The following is a 20077-nucleotide window of genomic DNA, read 5'->3' as shown; positions in this document are numbered from 1 at the left end:
CTTCTGATAGCGAGAAAATACTGAGCTGTAGTATATTGTTTTTATAACTAGGTCAGCAGACCGATTTGTATGCAGGCTGAAACAGAGGGACCGTTGTGTTTCATCTAGCTAGCTGGAAGAATATTTGAGGAAAGAAAATAATGGAAAAATGTATGTGTTTAAGATTAAGTCTCCCTCAAGTGCCCAGGCCCATCTCGAGGGCGGTAAATTACTTCACTGTGACTTAGAAGGCGCTGGCGTTCAGGTTACCTGTGTAGCTTCAAGGATGAAGTCATGGATGATGATTTGCTCTTCGTTAGAGAGGCACAGTCTGTCTTTGCTGATAAGGGTGACGGTAAAGGCCTCGCAGTTCATGGATTCCTCTCGACTGGGCCAGTACACAAACTCATCTTCTGCCTTTGGGAAGCAAGGAAGAAAAAAATTACCTTGGCAGTCCCCTGGAAGAGTTGATTTAAATTTTAGAATGATTTCTGCTATTTGCCATTTTTGTGACCCTCAATTTGTCTTTTACATTGGACTGATAGAATTATATCCCTATCCAATGGGAAATTTGATGGTAATTGTGTTCTGTGTTAAAATATATTTTGATAATAACGAATTTCCCAGCATCTTCCAATTGTTCCTCTAACAGCCAGATACCCCCTGTGCAGGGGCTGTCAAACCCCGCTAGAGAGGTAACCCTTCCAGTGCTCCCAGGTGCCCGGCAGGAAGCAGGATCTTGGGCCACTGATGCTCCTAAGCCAGCCCAGGAACGCTGAGTTCTTTCATACAGTTACGGTAACAGTTACATAGTTGAATAATATTCTGCAAAGGATTGTCATAAACATTGTCCATCTTAAAGATAGGGGGATAGCCTTTCAAATTTTATTGGATGTATTAAGATATATATGTGATATTTTGGGATACCTCTAGATTTTAAAAAGTTACTATGAGGCAAACTAATATTTGTCATTTTACATACTCAGTACATTGTGTATTCAATGCTAGCTCTCTGGACTCCACATTATTTACACCTGCAACTCTGTATCCTCTGAGCACCATGTGCTTCCTTCCCCCTTGCCCGCGCTCCTGATCATCACTGCTTTGGACTCCAGCTTTGTAAATTCTAATTGTTTGATTCCACCTGTCTGTGCGATTATCACTATTACTGCTTGGCATAACGTCCTTCAGTGCCCCATCATGACAGATGGCAGGACATCTTTCTAGAGTTAGTATATTCATAACGTGCTTCATCTGCAGACGTGTATATTGTTTCTTAGATTACTGTGAAAAATGCTGAAATGAATAGGTGAGCGCAGGTTCCCTTCCAGGGTGATGAGCCCATCTCCTTTTGGTGCATAAGAGCGGCTGCTGGGTCATATGTTAAGCTTTAAAGGACAGCCAGCGTTGCTGAGGGCACAGCAGGAAAGGCAGAATTCTTGGACATGGCGCTTTTCCTTTGAATTTATAGAAATAGTCACTCTACGAGGAGTGAGGAGGTATCTCACAGTGGTGCTATCTTTTCATGCACTTTTTAGTCACCTTATTTGAAAAATGAGTAACCTTTTAAAAAGCAGGAGTGATAATGAGGTTTTTATAATTAATGGGATTTTTTCTATCTTTACAGATGAGAACATCAAGGCACCAAGAGGTTCACAAATGGTCTAAAGTCATACATCTAATAAATGGTAAGGGACAGAACTTTTTTGGGGGGAAAGTTGGCATCAGTCAGGCTTGTTGGCTCTTAGTACAAACCACTCTTTTCAAAGTTAATCTGTCAATGTTAAATTTCATAACAGTCTTTCACACTTGAATCCAGCAAGCGTCAAATGTTTATCCAACTTGATTAAAAATAGATATTCAGCCTTGGGGCTTGAAATTTATCCCTACAAACTCTGGATACTCCAGAAAAAGCTAATTGTTACAAAATTTGCTGAGTTTGGGAGGAGCCCTATTACTGTAATTGCAGCTCCCCCACTGCCCCCCAGCTAAAATGGCAAACTGGAGTATGTAGATTTCTGTGGTCATTTTCCTGAAAAATGCCTAGTTTGTCTCATTGAAGTAAAAAATAATTCTGAATAATGTTCAACAAAGAATGCTTTGTTAAGGCTTTCAGTGTTGCAATAAGACTTATCAACCTTTCAAGTTTCAATATAACTTATTGCCAAGTACATTTTCATTTTTAAAGCTCAGCATAAGGGGAAACAGATTAGCAATTGGGTTAAGTCTATACAAAAGAAGTCTAACTGTCTTGGGTTTTAATGTTTGCCCAAGGAAATGGAAGCCTGACCTTCCACACAGATATTGAAGAGCTAAGGGAATAACAGAGAGGGCATCTAAACTTACCAGTCATGCACAGGTTAGGCATGGGCTTGTGAAGCCGCCTAAAACTATTATATCTGTGTCTTAATTTCCATAGTAGAATGGTAAGAACAATTTCAGATTATCTCAAAATAGTATTAAGGCAAGATGAATCATTCAGCATTTAATAGCAAACTAGCATAAAGCCTACCAAAGGAATTTTAGTGACAATAGAATAAAGACCAAAAAACCAACTTTGGAATACAGATATTGAACTAGTGCTCCTCTGGAAGGACTAAACAAAATGCTTAACTCAGCAGGCATGCTGGCGAATGGTTGTTTGGCTTACAAAGAGATTTTTAGCTCCGACGTCTGGGCATCTGTAACAGGGCCTTCTGAGTCAGGAACTACGCAGAGAACTGTGGTCTTGCAAAGTGATAGTAGTTTAAAGTAACCATGTAAAAGAAGAATCTAGATATATCATCTTAAAGAAAAACTGCAAGCTCCAACTTTTTGTCACCGGCAGGAGAGGCATGCTGGGCTGAGGCTCACTCCTGTCTGCAGCTCAGCGCACGCTCCCAGCACCTCTGCACACCAGCCTGGCCCATGAGTGGACGGGAACTGGTCACTGTCCTCCGAGGAGTGGCAGTAACAAAATACTGACTCATCCAACAACTGAACGTTTTCACAACCCGCTATGCCTCCAATTTCCACGTGCCAAACAGAATAGACCCCAGTTGCCAGCTAATTTGAAAATTTACACTCCAGCTTTGAGCCTAAGATTCTCAACTTTGTTGCCATTCCATCATACAGAAGCAGCCTCAGTGTTCTGAAGCTGGAGCAGAATGCGGCAGCAATGTGAAGTTCCCACTGACTGGGCACACAGTCAAATGCATGTCATCAAGACGAGGGCTCAGTCACATGCTGTTCTTTCTCGATCAAGAAACACGTTAGTCCCACATTCATTCAGGAAGGCAGATCCTCTGGGTTTTGACTTTTTATACCTTTGTGGGCTCTCAAGCCTATGTACTAATTGAGCTAATTCTGCAACTGAAGTAGGCGTGAGATCTGAGCACAGGTAACTCAGTCATCCTTGTACTGCTTACACAAAAATAAGCATTTAGGTTCATCCAGGTCTTAAAGAAGCCTTCAAGTTGCAACCAAGTAGCACTTCCGTATCATCTCTGAAATGACTTCCCTACAGAATAGGGAGATAACTGCACTTCTGATGTGGAAGCTGGAAAAGATTTTTCTGATCTAAGGTGGGACATGAGCTAAAGTCATGAAACGAATGGGTTTTGGAGACCAATGTCTCCGTCCCATTCCTGCTCTGACCGCGGGTGCCCTTGGACAGGTTGGTTCAGTTATCTCCGCTGTTTACAGGACCAGTTGCTGCGGAGATTCAGCGGCACGTGGCGGGCGGGATGCTGGCCTAAAGTCATATCGAGGTTGGTAAGTGCATCTTTTGCGAGCCTCTTACCACACGGGAGGACCCCGACAGTACTACTAGAGGGGGATACTGACTAAGGACTGTAGGCGCTGCTCCAAGCAGGGCAGTATTGGGACGTTCTGCAAGGAATTTCCCTCTCTAGCAGCAGACACTACAGCCCTGTGGCAAGGTATCAAAGCAATTTATGCTTGTAGCCTCCTGGGCTCATTAATATATAGCAGATGTGCTGTACTTACCAGGCTCTGGTTGTCTGGCAGCATGACAATGATCTGTGCGTTATGATCCCAGATCATCCGCCAGAAATCTTTCGTAGTATGTGGCAAAGGATGCTGGGTTATAATAAATTCATTGCTCCTGTAATAGCCCTGTAGTTGGGAAGATGAAGAAGCAGTTACTACGAGTGTTTCATTCTAAATTTGGTGGTGGTAAAATGTATTCATGAAATAAGCATTGTTTTGACCACAGTGCTGTAATTGGGAAAAGCATTCAGTACTTTTGGCTAATTTTCAGATATGCTTCTGCTGCCACTGCGCAGACAATTTTGCTCTCTACATGCAATTCGCTTCCATTTACCCCTGCTGTTTTTACTTAACAGCCATTTCAACATCTATGCAGAAACTAAATGGCTGAAGTAAAGAATCAAACCGATTCACTAAGATTCATTTTGCTTCTTTTTTCGTACCCCCACTGATCAGGAAGCTTTTGCTGCATGTTTCAAGATACAGAAATCTTGATGCTTGTGATATGGCACGTTGAGTAATTATTTCAAAAATAAAATCATTCACTAGGTGGTATCGGCTCTTTAACACCTCTCAGTTTAATTGAATGTATTTATAATTAGCTGCTGACTCTCACCATGATGTAAGAAGCATTAATATAATCTGTTCCTTTCATTCCAGGCACCGGCGCGAGACCCACTCGAGCACGCTCAGCTGTCACAGGAGAAACAAAACCACCACATTAGCCGTACCACACAAACAGAACCAGCCACTCTGTGCGCTTCACTGGGGAAAGAACCCCTTCCACTGGCCACCCGCTTCTCTGCAGCGTTGCTGCTCATACCTGAGCAAGGCAGAATGCAAAAGGACGACACAGGAATTTTAGCAATGACATTCTTGCCGTGGGAGGGGTCAGGGAATACTCTGCCTCTGTAGTCCCGGGGGGGGGGGGGGGGGGCTGTCAGGTCATTTGGACCCTCATTTGATACTGTTACAGCTGCACCAACAGACAGGATTGTTCTCCAGCTCCCACTCTCCAGGATCAGCCAGGCCTGGGCTTACTCGGCTATACCCAGAGTTATTTATACGGAGGTCACTAACAATCACTAATGCCTCCATTTCAACAGCCACAGTGACTCAGTGATGGACACCTGCCAGATAGACTGTTCCTGGCACTCTTACACTTCCCAGGAGTGTTAATGCCACAGTGATCACATTTTTAGGATAAATTTTTTTCATTTCCAGATGAAATGAAGTTCTGTTTCCTACTAAACAGATTAAGCAGCTTGGTGCCACCTCTCCCACTTTGCTTAAGCTGCCCTAAACATCATGATTTCCTTTGTGGTACTGGCTGCTCTTTACATGAGGGTAGTAGTCACATTGATTTAAGGTCTCACATGGCACGACTGAAGAGTTTCTGTTCTTCTCTTTGTTACACTCTTTCTGGGCACTAAAGCATTCCACGTACTTGGCGTTACATTGTGTGACGAGCTGCAAGAGAAGCAAAGTTTCAGTCTCCATGGCACAACTGATTGCATTTGCTTGTCAACGTTCGTAAAGGACACCAGTAACCAGATTACTGCTGCTAGACACTGATGATTGCGAGAGTCCAGAGGACAGCTCCTCGTGTCATCAGTGCCTTTCACGGTGCTTCTGGCTGCTCCGTTGTCACTTTCCTGTCACGCCCTATGTGTCCTGAAGATAGGTGAAGTGTGAGTTTTCTGTTCCCTGATGTAACTGCTGTTTTGACTACTTCCCTAATGGTGAACATGACTGTTTACTGCTATAACAATTTTAAGATTTGGTTTTATACAAAAGGCAGAGTTACAGAGAGATACCTTCTGTTTGCTGGGGCATTCCGAAGCTAGGAGCTTCATTTGGGTCTTCACCCAGGGTGCAGAGGCCCAGGCACTTGAGCCATTTTCTGCTACGTAGTCTCACTGGTACAAAGCTGGACTGGAATTGGAACAGGACTTGAGTTGGCACTCTTTGGGGTATGCTGATGCCGCAGGCCCCGATCCTGTTTCTTAAAGAAGTGAACAGGCTCTGGGTATATTTCTGTTGAACTGAGCTTACATTGTTCTAAGGCCACTGTGATTACTAAGCACAATAATTATGTCTTTCTTACTTTCTGTGCAGGCTTCTAACCTAATATGCTATGTGGAAACAGTCTGTTCCCAAGCTTTAGTACTACTGCCTGGGTCCCTAGATGAAATCTCATTTTGTAGTTTTTCAGTTTTCTATGGTTTGAGTTCCAAAATGATAACTTTGGATAACTTTACAAAATTTTGTGCACAAGGGGCTAATTTAGTGGCTCAGTGAGTTAGGCTCGCACTTGAAATGTAAGCATCCTTTACTGGCACTGGCTGGAGCCCTGGAGGCACCACTTCCGGTCCTGCTCATGTGCCCTCAATACAGAAGACCCGGAAGAAGCTCCTGGCCATTGTGAGCACTCAGGGAGTGACCCAGCGAATGCAAGACACCTCTTTCTGCAACTATTTCAAATAAATAATTCTTAACAAAAATTTCCACTTGTGCTATAGACTTTAAGAGCATGTTGGGTTTTTGATTTAAGGAGGTCTAGCCTCTATTACACAAATAGAAAAATTTAAGACATGTTGGTAACTATTTCCCAAGACGTCATTTTAAACATTTAAAATGCTCCACTGGGTTTTCAGACTGAGCATAGTGGCATCCTCTGTAGTGCATTTCACGTCACTTGGTACGATTTGCCTAATCTGTCTTTGCACTGAGGTTCCAGAGAAGGCTTCAAATCCCATGGGCTGTTTTACCACAGAAACTAAAACTTCACAGATTTACCTTATTCTTCCCTCTTTAACACAAAAGGAGAAATTGCACGTAGAACAGTGTGCCAAAAAATAAAATTTTAAACTAATAGAAATCTCCAACAGGTTGGAGAAATGGAGCTGGTGACGGTCACTGCCTGTCTGAACCCGATGGCTGTGCAGCAGTGCTTATAGTAAACCTCACCTGCGTTTCAACTGCCAAAAAGTGAGAAAGTGAATTCTTTGCTTATCATTATTGCTTCGTGACGCTTCTCTCATTCCTCAGTTTTAATGAAGAAGCTGATGTTTGTATAAGGTGTACATTCTATACAAAATATAGCGCACTACAACTATCTGAATACCATAACTTGTCACACTTCATTTTCCTATGCCTCACACTAAAGGAACACAGTTAATAATCCATTTTCAGTCTACCTGAGAGTGACCCCTTAACTCAAGGCCACCTTTTAATACCTTGCTTCATATTAAAGGAATGTGTTCACAATGTTACCACCTTAAATTGCTTCTCCAGTCTTGTTTTTCCTCCTACTCCTGGTATAAGGATGCTGTTGACATAGCTGTGCAGCTGACTGGAGGACACTTCAGTCTCCTTTCCCAGAATGGCTTCCAGCAAGGCATCATGGATGAAGATGTACTGCTCCTGAAAGGCACAACTGGTGTCAGGGGGCAGACTACCCAGTCATTACGTCTCCCTTCACTCTGCCCCTACGAGGTACCTTCCAGAGAAGCCCGTCAAGCGTGTAGGTTACTTTCTCCCCTTGGCTTCCCCACTGTCGGGGGAGAGAAGGCGTCAAGTGCAGCCTGTCACCCCCAGGAGGTCCCATGAGGGACTTCAGGTCCACCCCTGTCAGGCATGTCTCGGGCCAGTCATCGTTACACGGCCCTCAATGTAACTTTCTTATCTACTTGTGCAGTGGCCGAGGAATCCAAATATTAAGGTCCAATCAGAAATGGAAAACAGGTTCAAAGAGAAGGTGGTCCTCTTGTGACAGAAACCTGTTCAAACCCTGAAGAGTGAATGCTCACTCCCCTTTCAGTCACAGCACGTGTCTGTGTCTCAGAAGGGCGTCCGGGACCCCTTACCTCCGTCTGCACGAGGTAGTTGCGCTGCGTCCTGATATGCTTCAGGAATCCCAGGACGTTGACTGTGCTTTTGTCTTTGATCTGTTGCAGCATGCTGTCTATTACAATGTAGGTACCTGTCCTGCCAACGCCGGCACTGGAAGACACGAGGGCACTCAGCTGCAACGTTTGTATATTATCGTGTCATGAGCTATACAACATAATACACTCAGAAATAACCTTGCTGAGATAACCTCACAGGATGGTCAAACTAGGTTATTGTGAGGGTAGCATTGTGAAGCTACTGGGATATTCATATTGTACGTCTTGAAATGGAAATGGATTTTTATTCCCTCTTAATGTAGCACTGGAAGAACATTGTGGGCTTGCTTCCTCAGTCTTCCATGCAGCTCAAGGAAAAGTGCAGCCAACTCAGGGATGCACAGGGACATCCCAGCCCCCGTCACAGTGGCTGGCATCTGCACACCACAGCCACATCTTAGGAGGCACCTGCAATGGGCACTCCCTTTCTCTCAATCTATTCTGTTAGCAGCCATCCTCCTTTTAATAACCTCATTGTTTGCACTGCTCCCTAGCCTGCTGCTGCTGCTCACAGCTCAGACCCTAACTAACTGGTTCAGCATTAGCAAGTGCTTGCTTGAAGGGATGTAATCTAGGTATATAAACTGTATGTTTCTTAAGAAAACACAGGAAAAATAATTCTGCAACATCTGTTGGCGGAATTCCCCAATAGTACTCCCATCCGGTACGTACTTGTCCATACTTTGGCTTTTGTCTCCATTTTGTGTCCAAAAACAAAAAGGCAGAGGAGCTTCGGCAGTGGGCTCCCTTTGTAGAAGCCTTTGCAAGAAGAGCCGATCGTAGCAGATGCTCAGAAGTTGCCATGCAGCTGTGCTGCTTGCATCAAAGAGCAACTAGCATCCAGCCCGGACCATTTCACTTTCATTTAAAAAATGAAAGCATTTTTTAAAACCTAAATCCTTAAATTAGCTGAGAAAATAGGCTTCACAAACCGAACTCTTGATTTTTGCATATAGTGCATATAAAGTAACCATTTAAAGAATTTTAGAGACAGTCCTTTTATCTATGCTAAAAATGCCATCACTAGGCATCCTTCAGAAAAGCCACTTACACAAACTCCAAGTCTGGTGTGAAGAGCTCTTCTAGCAAAGGTTAGCTTTTTTACTTATTAGGATCAACTTACACAGCTTCCTTATAGAAAATGTGTGTTTTAGTAATCAGCAACATGAGTTTATAAAGGCTAGAAACAGCTGGTTGAGAATATGTTTTAGAAGAATGAGTAAGTAGGGATATTGCTGTTGCTTAGTGAGTTTAAAAAACGGTGCAACCCATATGGGTGCCAGGTCAAGGTTCCAGCTGCCCCACCGCCAATCCAGCCACTACTAACACAGTGGGAAGCAGGGGAAGATGCCCAAATACTTGGACCCCTACACCCAGGTAGGAGACCCAGAAGAAGCTCCTGCCTTCAGATCCATTCATCCAGCTCCAGTCATTATGGCAATTTGGGGAATTAAACCAAGAGATGGAATCTCTTTCCCTCCCTAACTATGCCTTTCAAAAAAAAAATGCAGAAACAAAGATGATCTGTGACTATGATGCAAATGCAGTCACTTGAGGATTATGTATTATTCGTATTCATCCCTTTTTCGAGGGGAGACTCGGCTTAAGTCAAAGCACTGGCTGGCTTGCTGTGGTCCAGGCACTGAAGGCTCAGTGCCCTGGTGTACCCACATCATCAACCAAAGCAGCAGAAGCGTTACTGTGATTCGTGTTCCCAAGGCCTTCCAGGCACAGCTCTGCCTAAGTGAGAGGCTGAATCCCAGGCAGGAGGGCAAAGGTGACAGTCCTACCTGCAGTGTACCAGCACTGGCCCCATGTCTGGCATCCGCGCTGCAGAGGACCTCCTCACGAAAGTCAGGACCGGGAGGGCATACTCGGGAACCCCCATGTCAGGCCACTGAGTGTAGTGATACTGGATCACGACCCTCTCGTTCTGGCGGCCCTTGGGATTGCCCTTCTGACCCTAGGAGAAAGGTAGGAGAAAATGTAAGCTTTTAGAGAAAAACCAGCCTGATGACATCAGGAACCATGACCTGTGATCCCGCTCTTTCTCATTACTGTTCCAGGACTAAGCTATCTCATCCCGGTAGCCAACTTTCATGCCACTTGACTGCCTATCTGATAGGACACAGTGCTACTGAGTTTCACATATTTCTGCCATCTTAGGATAAATTTACATGTAAAAAGAACAGTTAACCCTGACAGATTGGCTTTGGAGTCACAAAAATCACATATAAAAATATGGGGAAATGAGAACCTTTGCAAGGTAAGAGTCGTAACACATTCTCAAGGATGACTACAGTCGGGGAGCAAGTACTAAGATCCTGTAGTATAAGCACCTGCATACTAAGCTGCTGTGCAGTAACTACACTCTCCTAATCAGCCTTTGTCTGGGACAGTCTTGGATTCTTGTTGTGATAATGGATTTCAAACCAGAGGTATGCATACAGCTTGAAAGCAGCACATCCATCCTATGTGATCTTCAGGAAAGTACCGGTTCTACAGAGAAGGATTTTACAAAGTCACATCACAAAACACAAGGCAACAAGGCAACCAGCTCGGGCTTCTTCACGCCCAATAGTCTGAACATGTGTACTCGCTCTCCATTTCAGAAAGGGAGGGCGTCTATTACGTAGCATTCATTGTCTACATCCTTACTGCACAGAACCTGCTTCTCAGAAGCATCTTGTAGGACTAGAATTCCTTGGAACACTCTTTGGCTCTAAAAGCTGTCAGAGATCGGAATGAAAAAATTAACTCCACAAACAGAAGCTGCCATCTTCAGTGAGCATTACCAAAACCAAAGAGGATGCTTTCTTTTGGTTTGTTTTACAAATGGGGTCTTTGTTCATGCAGAGATGAACGCAATCAGGCCAGTCAGATTCTGTTCTGTGCCCTGCCAGTACCTGTCACGCCATGCCTTGGTGTCAATCAAAAGAGTCGTGAAGCAACGTTTCAAAAATACTTTTTAAAAACAAAGTGGATGATGAGATTTGGCCTTGATTGTACAGTAATTTTCACAGAAGTATAAAAAGAGACGCTCTGGCAGTCCCCCCGGCTCCCTCAGTACCTTTTTCATTTTCGTGTTTCTGATGGAGAAACGACGAACAGTATAGCAGGCGTGTACTTTTGTGCTCTTCAGTGTGACGATAATGTTCCCGTACTCCTCACTGTTCTCCGTTGGCCAGTATTGGTCACATTTTCGCTGTAAGAAAAAAATGTTGTACATTATAACTACCGTTTAGGTAAGAATTGGAATCACAAAGCTATACTATAATGCTGCCTTACATAAGTACTTCAGAAGGCCACTAGTATTCTAAATGACACAAGACATATTATAAAGGAAGTTGAAGTATTGTTTGCAAGATTAGGAGAACTAATGTACCTGCTTTCCCAGGAACAGCAGCAGGGAGCTGGATCAGAAGTGGAGCAGCTGGGGCTTGAACAGGTGCCATCGTGGGGTGCTGGCATTGCAGTTGGCAGCTTAACTCACTGTACTGCAATGCCATTCCCATTGCTTGTATTCTATTTTTTGTTCTTTCTATGTAGAATGTTCTTACCTATTATTGAGCTATGTGACTCGTTGTCACTCAAACCTCACTGCAGTTAAGAATGATGTCTTCACTTATTTGGCAGCCTCCCAAATAATACTGTCCATCCCTACTGTCACAGTTAATTCCCAGTTGTAAAGTCTTGGCTTTCTTTCCCACTAGGCACGCAGAAGTTACTTTTTTCTGCCTAATAGTCTTTAAACCTGGCCACATGCCTAGTTTTTTTTCCAAGTGCACAAGGATGGTTTATTGAAGCTCAGCACATCCGAGCCTGGGTTCTTGGTTGAAAGCAGGCAGCTGGCTGACTGACTGGCCAGCCAGCTGGCCGGGACCAACACCCCTTACCGGGAGTGTGGCCACAAATAGAACACTCATAGGGTTTTTATAGGGGCAGTCCACAATAGCTTGAAAAGGGGAACTTCACAATAGACTGCAAGGTGAGGGGAAGTAGCACACATTCCCCACCTGTCTCAGCTGGACAGCCCACGCCGCCACACATGCCTGGTTTGTACCAGGTATCCCATCAGCATATTGTGAAGGAAAACACAGGATCAACTTAATAAGCAAGAGGCTCTTACTCTTCCTTTTTCCACAAGGTTTGTAATCATGATGATGATTCCGGTGTTTTGCTCCCAAATCATCCTCCAGAAATCTTCAAACGTAGACTTTAAAGGTCCCTGGGTAGCAATGTAGGCTTTCGCTTTGTTGTAACCCTTCAAAGATGACACAGCACAAAGTCACACAGGAAAGCATTATCAAAGAAACCCACTCAGTACTTCAGCTGCCTTCCACACCAAATGGGCTGTTTTCAGGGAAGGCTCAGCGCAGCGATGAGATACACGGTAGAGCCTTTGCTGCAGTGTTCTGTGTTCACAGACAGGGTAATAAAAACGCTTCTGACTTACATCGACGTAGTTGGCGTTGATGTAGTCACTGTGCTTCGAGTCCTTCCCTGGTAGAGGTCTTAACTTCACTCTGCTGTGATCGTCTACAGAGAAGGGGAGCAACAGTATGCTGGTCAGAACATTAAGTATGGGTGTGTGTAAGGCGTTTGTCTACATATTCCTGTGTCAGCTGCAGGATCCCACAACTCCTCACAATCCTTTTAATTTTGTATATGCAATCCCAACCCAATGAGTCCAGAGTAAATCCCTTCAGTGGCTGGTGAGATAAACTAAAGCTGGAGTCTTTCTTCCTCCTGTTCTCTCTTTTTTATGTTAACCTCTATGTCCTAACTGAAAGTAACTTAAAGATCTTTTAAAATTTTACCTAGAAGTAAAACCATCTCTATTCAGAAATGGCATGATCTTGTATATAGAAATGTAAAATGGGTACACACACACACCCCTACAGGTGAGTCAGGGCACGGGCCTACATCCCAGGTACAGCTTTTTATCCAGCATTTTGCTACTGCATCCTTGTCAACAGACGATGGCTCACGTGCTTAGGCCCTTGCCGCCCACTTGGCTGCCCAGATGCAGCTGGAGTTAGGGCCCCAGCTTTTTGGGCTGGCACAGCTTGGCTATTGGCACGTATTTGTGGAGTGAGCCAGGGGATGGGAGATTGTTCTTCTCATTCACTTTTCAGGTGGATTTTTAAAAAAAGAAATAAAAAATGGGTTCAGCAAAGATACAGGATGTAACGCCCAACGCACAAAAATCACCTTTATTTTCTCTTAACTGTTGGTGAGCAATAAAATGATACACAATTCTATATTTAATAGCATCAAAAAGAAAAGAATATTTAGGAATACATCTCTAAACTATGGTGTACCATATACTCTAAATGATTGGCAAGCTGAAGAGTATGTAAGTAGGAAGCTTCTATGCTCATGGAATATAAGACACTATTCAGATGCCAGAGGTCCCCAAATTAATCAACGCATTCACTGAAGTCTGTCAAGAAATACTGCTGCTGTTTTTTGCTGTACTGGCCAAGCTGATCCCCAAATTTACTTTACAACGTGAGGGATCCAGAAGAGCCACAATAATCTTTTAGAAGCACATTTATGTATGTACGTAGTTTTACATTTATTTGAGATAGAGAAACTGAGCCAAGGATCTTCCCCACTGCTTGTTCACTCCCCAAATGGTTTCAACAGCCAGATCTGTTAAAGCCAAGAACCAGGAAACCCCAGCCTGGTCTCTGATGCGGGTGGCGTAGGCCCAGTTACTGGAGCCATCTCATGTTGCTTTCCCCTGCACATCAGCAGAGAGCCGGATCAGAAACAGAGCAACCGAGACTTTAAACCTCCATTATGGAATGTTGGTATCACAGGAGGCAGCTTAACATACTGTGCCACAGCACCAGCCCCTAACACCATCATGCAAAAGAGGTCTCACTGTTGAATTTGGAGAACTGGACATTCTAATTTCTAAACTTCTCACAAAGCCTCAGTAATGAAGAACAGTGTAGTACTGGCATTAGGGCAGAACAGAACTGACAGTTCAGAAATAACCTGCTTTCGTCAACTCACTTTGAGTAAGGCTGCCCACATCATTCCATGGACGAAGTAGCGCCTTTCCAACCAGTGGCCCTGAGGTACTTACACATCCGCACCCAGAGGAATCAAGGCAATCTCTTACCCCACAGCATCTATAAAAACTAACTAAAATGCATCAAACATCTCCATGTGCAAGCCGAAATCCTAAAACTCTAGACTTAAAAACTGAGGTGTAAATCTTTGTGATTTGGAATAGGCAGCAAAATATTTCTAAAATAGGACACCACAAGCACAGGCAAAAAGAGGAAAAATAGATAAATGAGATGTAACCAAAATTCTGAAATGTGAACTTTAAAGGACACCATTAAGACAGTAAAAAGATACAGAATGGGAGAAAATATTTACAAACCATATACTAAACATTTGACAGGAGATGTGTATCCAGAATAAATAATGACCGCTTACAATCCAGCAATCAAAATAATCCAGTTTAAAAAATGGGCAATGCATTTAAATAAGCATCTCTCAAAAAATATATGCAAATGGTCAGTGAGCACAGTCAGTCAGCAGCACCATTAGCCATCAGAGGAAGGCAGATCAAAACTACCATCACCATACTTACTAGGACATTGTTAAAGAAAAAAACAATAAAAATAGAAGAAAACCCTGACATGGGTACTGTAGATGGTGACTGTTCCTAGGAGGCAGTTTCCTCGTATACTGTGTACCCAGAAGCACTGCAAATATGCCAACACAAAGCCTTAGACACTGACATTCAAAGCAGCATGGCTTGTAATATACAAAACTTCAGAATCAAAACCAGATGTCTATCAAATTATGAATGAATCAACAACAGGATATTATGCATGTAAAGGAATACTTATTCAGCCATGCAAAGGAACATGGTGCAACGGAGAAGACTCTTAAAAACATTATGCTAAGTGAAAGGAGTCAACCATGAAAGCCACACAGTGTATGATTTCCCTGAGATGAAATCTGTAGCATATGTCTGTCGGTGCTTTGTAGGGGACATGAATAGGATCAACTCTCTTGTTCAGGTGCCAAAAAAATGTTCCAATCCTAGAATGTGGTAATAACTGTACCATGTACTGGAAAGTATTCTACTGTCTGCTGAATTGTACCTTTCCTTCACGAATTTTATGTAGTATATACATTTTATTACAGCTATCTTATAATACGATTATAATAGTTTCCATTTTAAGTGGCGCAAAGCAAATGCACCACTTACTAGATCTTACTAAAGTGTGTATTAACCATGACCATCTGTGTCCTTGCTTAACAGACTTATCTCCAACTCTGGGCACCAGGAATATTTCAGCTTCCAGGGTTTTTCAGATTTGGGGATACGTGCATACACTTTACTAGCGGTGAGCACCCACAGTCTGGCAGTATGTCATCTGGAATGTTCCGACATGTTTGGAGCACTGTGCTTGCTTTCCTAGATTAGAGAGGCTCAGTGTGTGTCATGTACCAGTGACTCAGCTGCCGCATCAGAAGTGGCCTTCCAGCCGTACCAGGACTTGTGGCTCATGGGTATCCTGACCCATAGCTCGACAGGGCTACAAAGGACTAGAGGCTCATCACTTAAGATCCATGGACACAGCCTTAGCTCTCTGAATTCAGCTCAGTTGACTCAATTTCCAGTATTTCAATTTGTATTAAAAAGACTTGGATTGGGCCTGGCGCGGTGGCGCAAGTGGTTAAAGGTCCTCGCCTTGCACGCCCGGGATCCCATATGGGCGCCGGTTCTAATCCCGGCAGCCCCGCTTCCCTTCCAGCTCCCTGCCTGTGGCCTGGGAAAGCAGTCGAGGACGGCCCAAAGCTTTGGGACCCTGCACCAGCGTGGGAGACCCGGAAGAGGCTCCTGGCTTCAGATCGGCATAGTATTGGCCGTTGCGCTCACTTGGGGAGTGAATCATCGGACAGAAGATCTTCCTCTCTGTCTCTCCTCTCTGTATATCTGCCTTTCCAATGAAAAAATAATAAAAATAAATCTTAAAAAAAAAAAAGACTTGGATTATGCTGGTTAAGAACAGTGCCAAGATAGCCAAGTGCCATGCAGACTCTGGCTGCCAACATCTGACATGACATTATGTGAAAACGGGGACGCTCAGAACATTTTCTCCCAGTCACTTGCTTAAGCTGTCAGATACTGAGAGCCAGTGAGAGACTAGGGGGACACACGATGTCCCCTCTTCTTAGTGTGGAAGATGGTCTCATGGAAGGTTAGCTTCCACCCGCCTCCCTTTCCTGGCAGCTGGTACTCGTTTCTTGGCCTTTAACTTCTACCTAGTATAAAAATGGAGTTTCCTCAGAGTTGAAGACAGTGTGACATGGATTACTCACATGCTAAAATGTTGATGTAGCGGTTTTTGTGCTTGTTATCCGGATGGTTGGAATGTTCCGCAGTGATGTTCATGTCGGCCGTACAGCGCTGCACTTCCTGGAGAGAAAAACAAACAGCAAGATTTCGGACACACCGAGACAGAGGCACCGAGCACACCCACGGACCCGGGTCCCTCCTCGCCCCCAGCCAGCCACCATTTCCTTCCCAAACCCAACGTCGTCATTTCTGAAATATTAATAAACATATGAAAAATACAAACATGGAATAAATATTTCATTCTTTACTAATTTGTCATCTGCTTCATTTAGGATTTTCAAGTAAGCGTTAGGATGCAAAGAGAGACCTCTTTTTGAATGTCACCATCTATGTTTAAGAAAAAAAAAGGTAGCATCTATCAAATTCACCAGTAGAAAAGAGATTTTTAAAAACCAGTGATGGGAGCATGAGGACAGAGGCAGGAAAGCTTCAGACAGCAGATGACAACTTGCTTGAGTTTTAATTCATAGTGAGACATTCCAAGAAATGTGATTTCTGCTGATTTATAACACGCTTGGAGGCATAGCATTCTTTTATAACCGTGAGCCTGCGAACTGACTAGAAAGACTCCATCCTGAAATGACACCGTCATGCAATCTGCCTATGATGTCAGCAGGAGGCGCCCTCATGGGATACGAAGCTTTTGCAGACAGGCAGAGCTCTATCTGGGCGCCGGTGCCGGTGCCTCGTGAGCACAGTGGCCTGGATCCTAGCTGCTCCCTTCCAACCCAGCCCTCTGCTTACGGCCTTGGAGGGCAGCAGAGGACGGACCAGGTCCTTGGGACCCTGCACCCGTGGGGGAGAACGAGTGCCTGGCTCCTGGCTTTGGATTGGCTCAGCTCTGGCCACTGGAGTGGAGTGCCTGGCTCCTGGCTTTGGATCGGCTCAGCTCTGGCCACTGCGGCCACCTGGGGAAGAGAACCACAGTGCGGAAGCTCCTTTTCTGTCTCTCTCGGTAACTCTGCTTTCTGACAAAACCACATAAATCCTTAAAAAATTCAGATTTCATTAACTTTCTGCATTAAAAAACCCACTTTTTAAAAAGAAAAAATATTAGAAACAGAACTACAGAGGGGAAAAAAGCCCCACTTTCAATCACATTTTTCCACAAACTTTTTGAACTCCCTTGCATATAGGTCAAATAATTTTCAGTGTGTAGATCAGACAATTATGGCTCTGACAAAGTATTTGGGAATGCTAATTTTATTTAAAAATTATGCTTCTTTGGGGCTGATGTTGTAGCATATCAGGTGAAGCTGCCAACTCAGACATGAGCATCCCATGTCAGAGTGCCGGTTTGAGTCCTGGCTGTTCTACTTAAGGTCCGTCCCACCGGTACTGTGCCTGGGAAAGCAAAGGAAGATGGTCCGGGTGTTAGGGACCTGCCACCCGTTGGGGGTCCTTGCCTTCAATCAGTGCAACAGTGACTGGGTCATTTGGATCATGAACCTGTAGGCAGATCACTCTGTCTCTCTAACTCTGCCTTTCAAATAAAATTGTTGACAACTGACCAAAAAACAGAAGTGACAGCAAGTCACTACCGCGGCCATGGACATAAACGCCATCTATGAGCTCATTACGGGCTTGCTGAAAAGCCCAATGTTTCTGCACTGTTATGCTTTGTACCCCAAGAAACTACTGGCAAAAACTAATAAGGGAAGTCATTAGCAGGGCACAGCTGCCACAAAGAACAGGCGCAAAGTAGCACAAAATTATCAGGAGAAATGTTTTACATATAACAGATGTAACAGTTTAGGAGCCTGAAGACTTTGTTCTCACAAAAGAGTTGCACGGCGATTATGGGATGTTCTCCACAAGATTTACACCAGTCTTCACAAAAACAGGGAACTGGCTGTCTTTCATATTCACAGAGTTCCTCCCGGTGAGAAGTGCCCCCTTCTCGTCAAAGAAAAATTCGTTATAATCAAAGAACTTAAGGTATAGAAACAAAGAATTACTTTTTGTTCAAAGAATTCATATTTGCTGAGTCTGCATTCTTGCAAGGTAAATATTAACATTTTTTCACAATTGTGCTTCTTCCCAGCTGTCCATAAAAAAGCCTGCACTCACAGGCATTACTAGTGTCTCTGGGGCGAGGATGCCTCACGTGGCAGCTCTTCTCAGTATCTCAAGGAGATCTAACAGGCTCTGCTATCTCCTGGTCTCAAATAGCTCATAATCTACTGCTCGGCAAACACCGGTCTCAGCAGCCTGTTTTTGGCCCTTTTCTCCAAAATGAGATAGTGAAGCGTCGGCACGCCACGTCCACTTCTAGCGGGACAGAAAGGGGGCGAGCCCGACCTGGAATACGGGCCCTCGCCGAGCACACTGCTCGACCAGTTTCAAGGGGCACAGACGTTGGAACACAGATTGGAATTCTGGATGGCATCCATGTGCTCGGTCTACAAATCCCACCTTTTGTTTCGGGCTTGAAGAGGGCTGGGTTATTCAGGTAAACTTACCCCCAGAGATCCTAGCCTGGAGCTCTTTAGTGTGTCACTGGCCCCCCGCCCCCCCCCCCCCCCCCCCCCCCCGGGCTGTATGAACTGGATCCCGCTAGCTATGCACTGGGGCTGCGGCTCTGTTGTCATATAGTGCGACAGGCCATGACTGCTTGGGAGCAGCTGTGTGCACTGGCCAAAGCAGGCGGGCGTTCAACACGGTCAGTCACACTCTTTGTCATCAGAAACTCCTGGTCGCATCCATTGCCTCCATTTCCCTTTCCCCATTATGGGAATGACAGAGAACAAAGGAATGTCATAAATGAAGTTAAGTCTGCTTTTCTGAGAACCCATGGGGTTTGCCTAAGGCCCTGTGATCCTGTCTTGTGGATAATAATGTCATCTGTAACTCCTCGCAGTGCCGCGGGGGCTGAGATGCTGTCATATCATCCGGTCCTGGAGTCCATCAGAACCGGTATTTCAAAGGTAATGCGACTTCAGTAGGTGTCAGAACCCTCCAAAGTGGCACTGGCTGATGGTATGTGTATAGTAAAGTTACTTATTCTGTACTCCGGTTCACAGCGCTCAGGACTCAAACTTATCTGTATTAGAATATTCTTTTTGAGAACTTGAGGTTTATGACTATTAACCAGTAATTACCTTCAGAATAGGGCCTGTGGAAAGCAGGTTTAAGATGAAGTGCAGATCAAAAAGATGGACAAACAAGAGGCTCATGTTGTGGCTTAGCAAGTCAAGCCTCTGTTTGCAGTGGCGGTCTCCCATATGGGCACTGGTCCGAGTCCTGGCTACTTCATTTCTGATCCAGCTGCCCGCTAATTTGCCAGGGAACAGCAGTTTAAGTCCTTGGGGCCCTGCACCCACGTGGGAGACCCAGAAGAAGCTCCAGGCTCCTGGCTTCGGAGCAGCTCAGCTCTGTTGTGGCCACTTGGGGAATGAAGCAGCTAAAGTAAGAGCACTCTGTAAATCTGCCCTTCAAATAATACTAAAGATATTTTTTAAATGAACAAACAGAAGCAATAGCACATGATGTAAAACTCTCTGGAGATCAGGCCGCATGCAGTCCTTGCTGGGAGCGGCACCAATAGCAGCTGAAGCACTGTCCTGTCCCAGGGCTCAGTTAAAAAAAAAAATCATCATCAACAACAAAGACTACGCAGAAGTCTTTCAGATGACTCAGAAATCTTTCACAAAGCAAGACACGATGAAGGTGTTTTAGAACCGGCAGCCAAGTGGCAGAATGAGTTTTTGCATGTCACTTTGTCAGCGTTCAGGAAGCCTGTGCCTTGAGCGAAGAGGGC

At 44.4% G+C, this 20077-nt stretch overlaps 1 protein-coding gene across 3 annotated transcripts in view; it reads right to left on the bottom strand.

The window, feature by feature from the left end:
* Positions 1-20077, bottom strand: part of PTPRG (protein tyrosine phosphatase receptor type G) — a 678048-nt gene that overhangs the window by 11914 nt on the left and 646057 nt on the right. For all 3 annotated transcript variants that reach the window (XM_040994746.1, XM_040994747.1, XM_040994748.1), the window contains 11 exons: positions 16281-16377; positions 12376-12458; positions 12049-12183; positions 10990-11124; positions 9710-9882; positions 7839-7974; positions 7249-7395; positions 5346-5439; positions 4586-4662; positions 3967-4095; positions 250-396 (listed from right to left, as the gene is read on the bottom strand). In XM_040994746.1, coding sequence (XP_040850680.1) covers positions 250-396; positions 3967-4095; positions 4586-4662; positions 5346-5439; positions 7249-7395; positions 7839-7974; positions 9710-9882; positions 10990-11124; positions 12049-12183; positions 12376-12458; positions 16281-16377 — 1353 coding nt within the window. The remainder of the gene's footprint in view (positions 1-249; positions 397-3966; positions 4096-4585; positions 4663-5345; positions 5440-7248; positions 7396-7838; positions 7975-9709; positions 9883-10989; positions 11125-12048; positions 12184-12375; positions 12459-16280; positions 16378-20077) is intronic.

Source organism: Ochotona curzoniae, unplaced genomic scaffold (assembly GCF_017591425.1).
Source record: "Ochotona curzoniae isolate NIBS_2020 unplaced genomic scaffold, NIBS_Ocur_1.0 contig_908, whole genome shotgun sequence".
NCBI lineage: Eukaryota > Metazoa > Chordata > Mammalia > Lagomorpha > Ochotonidae > Ochotona > Ochotona curzoniae.
The sequence above is the reverse complement of the archived record's forward strand: the minus strand, read 5'-3'. Positions and strand labels throughout refer to the sequence as shown.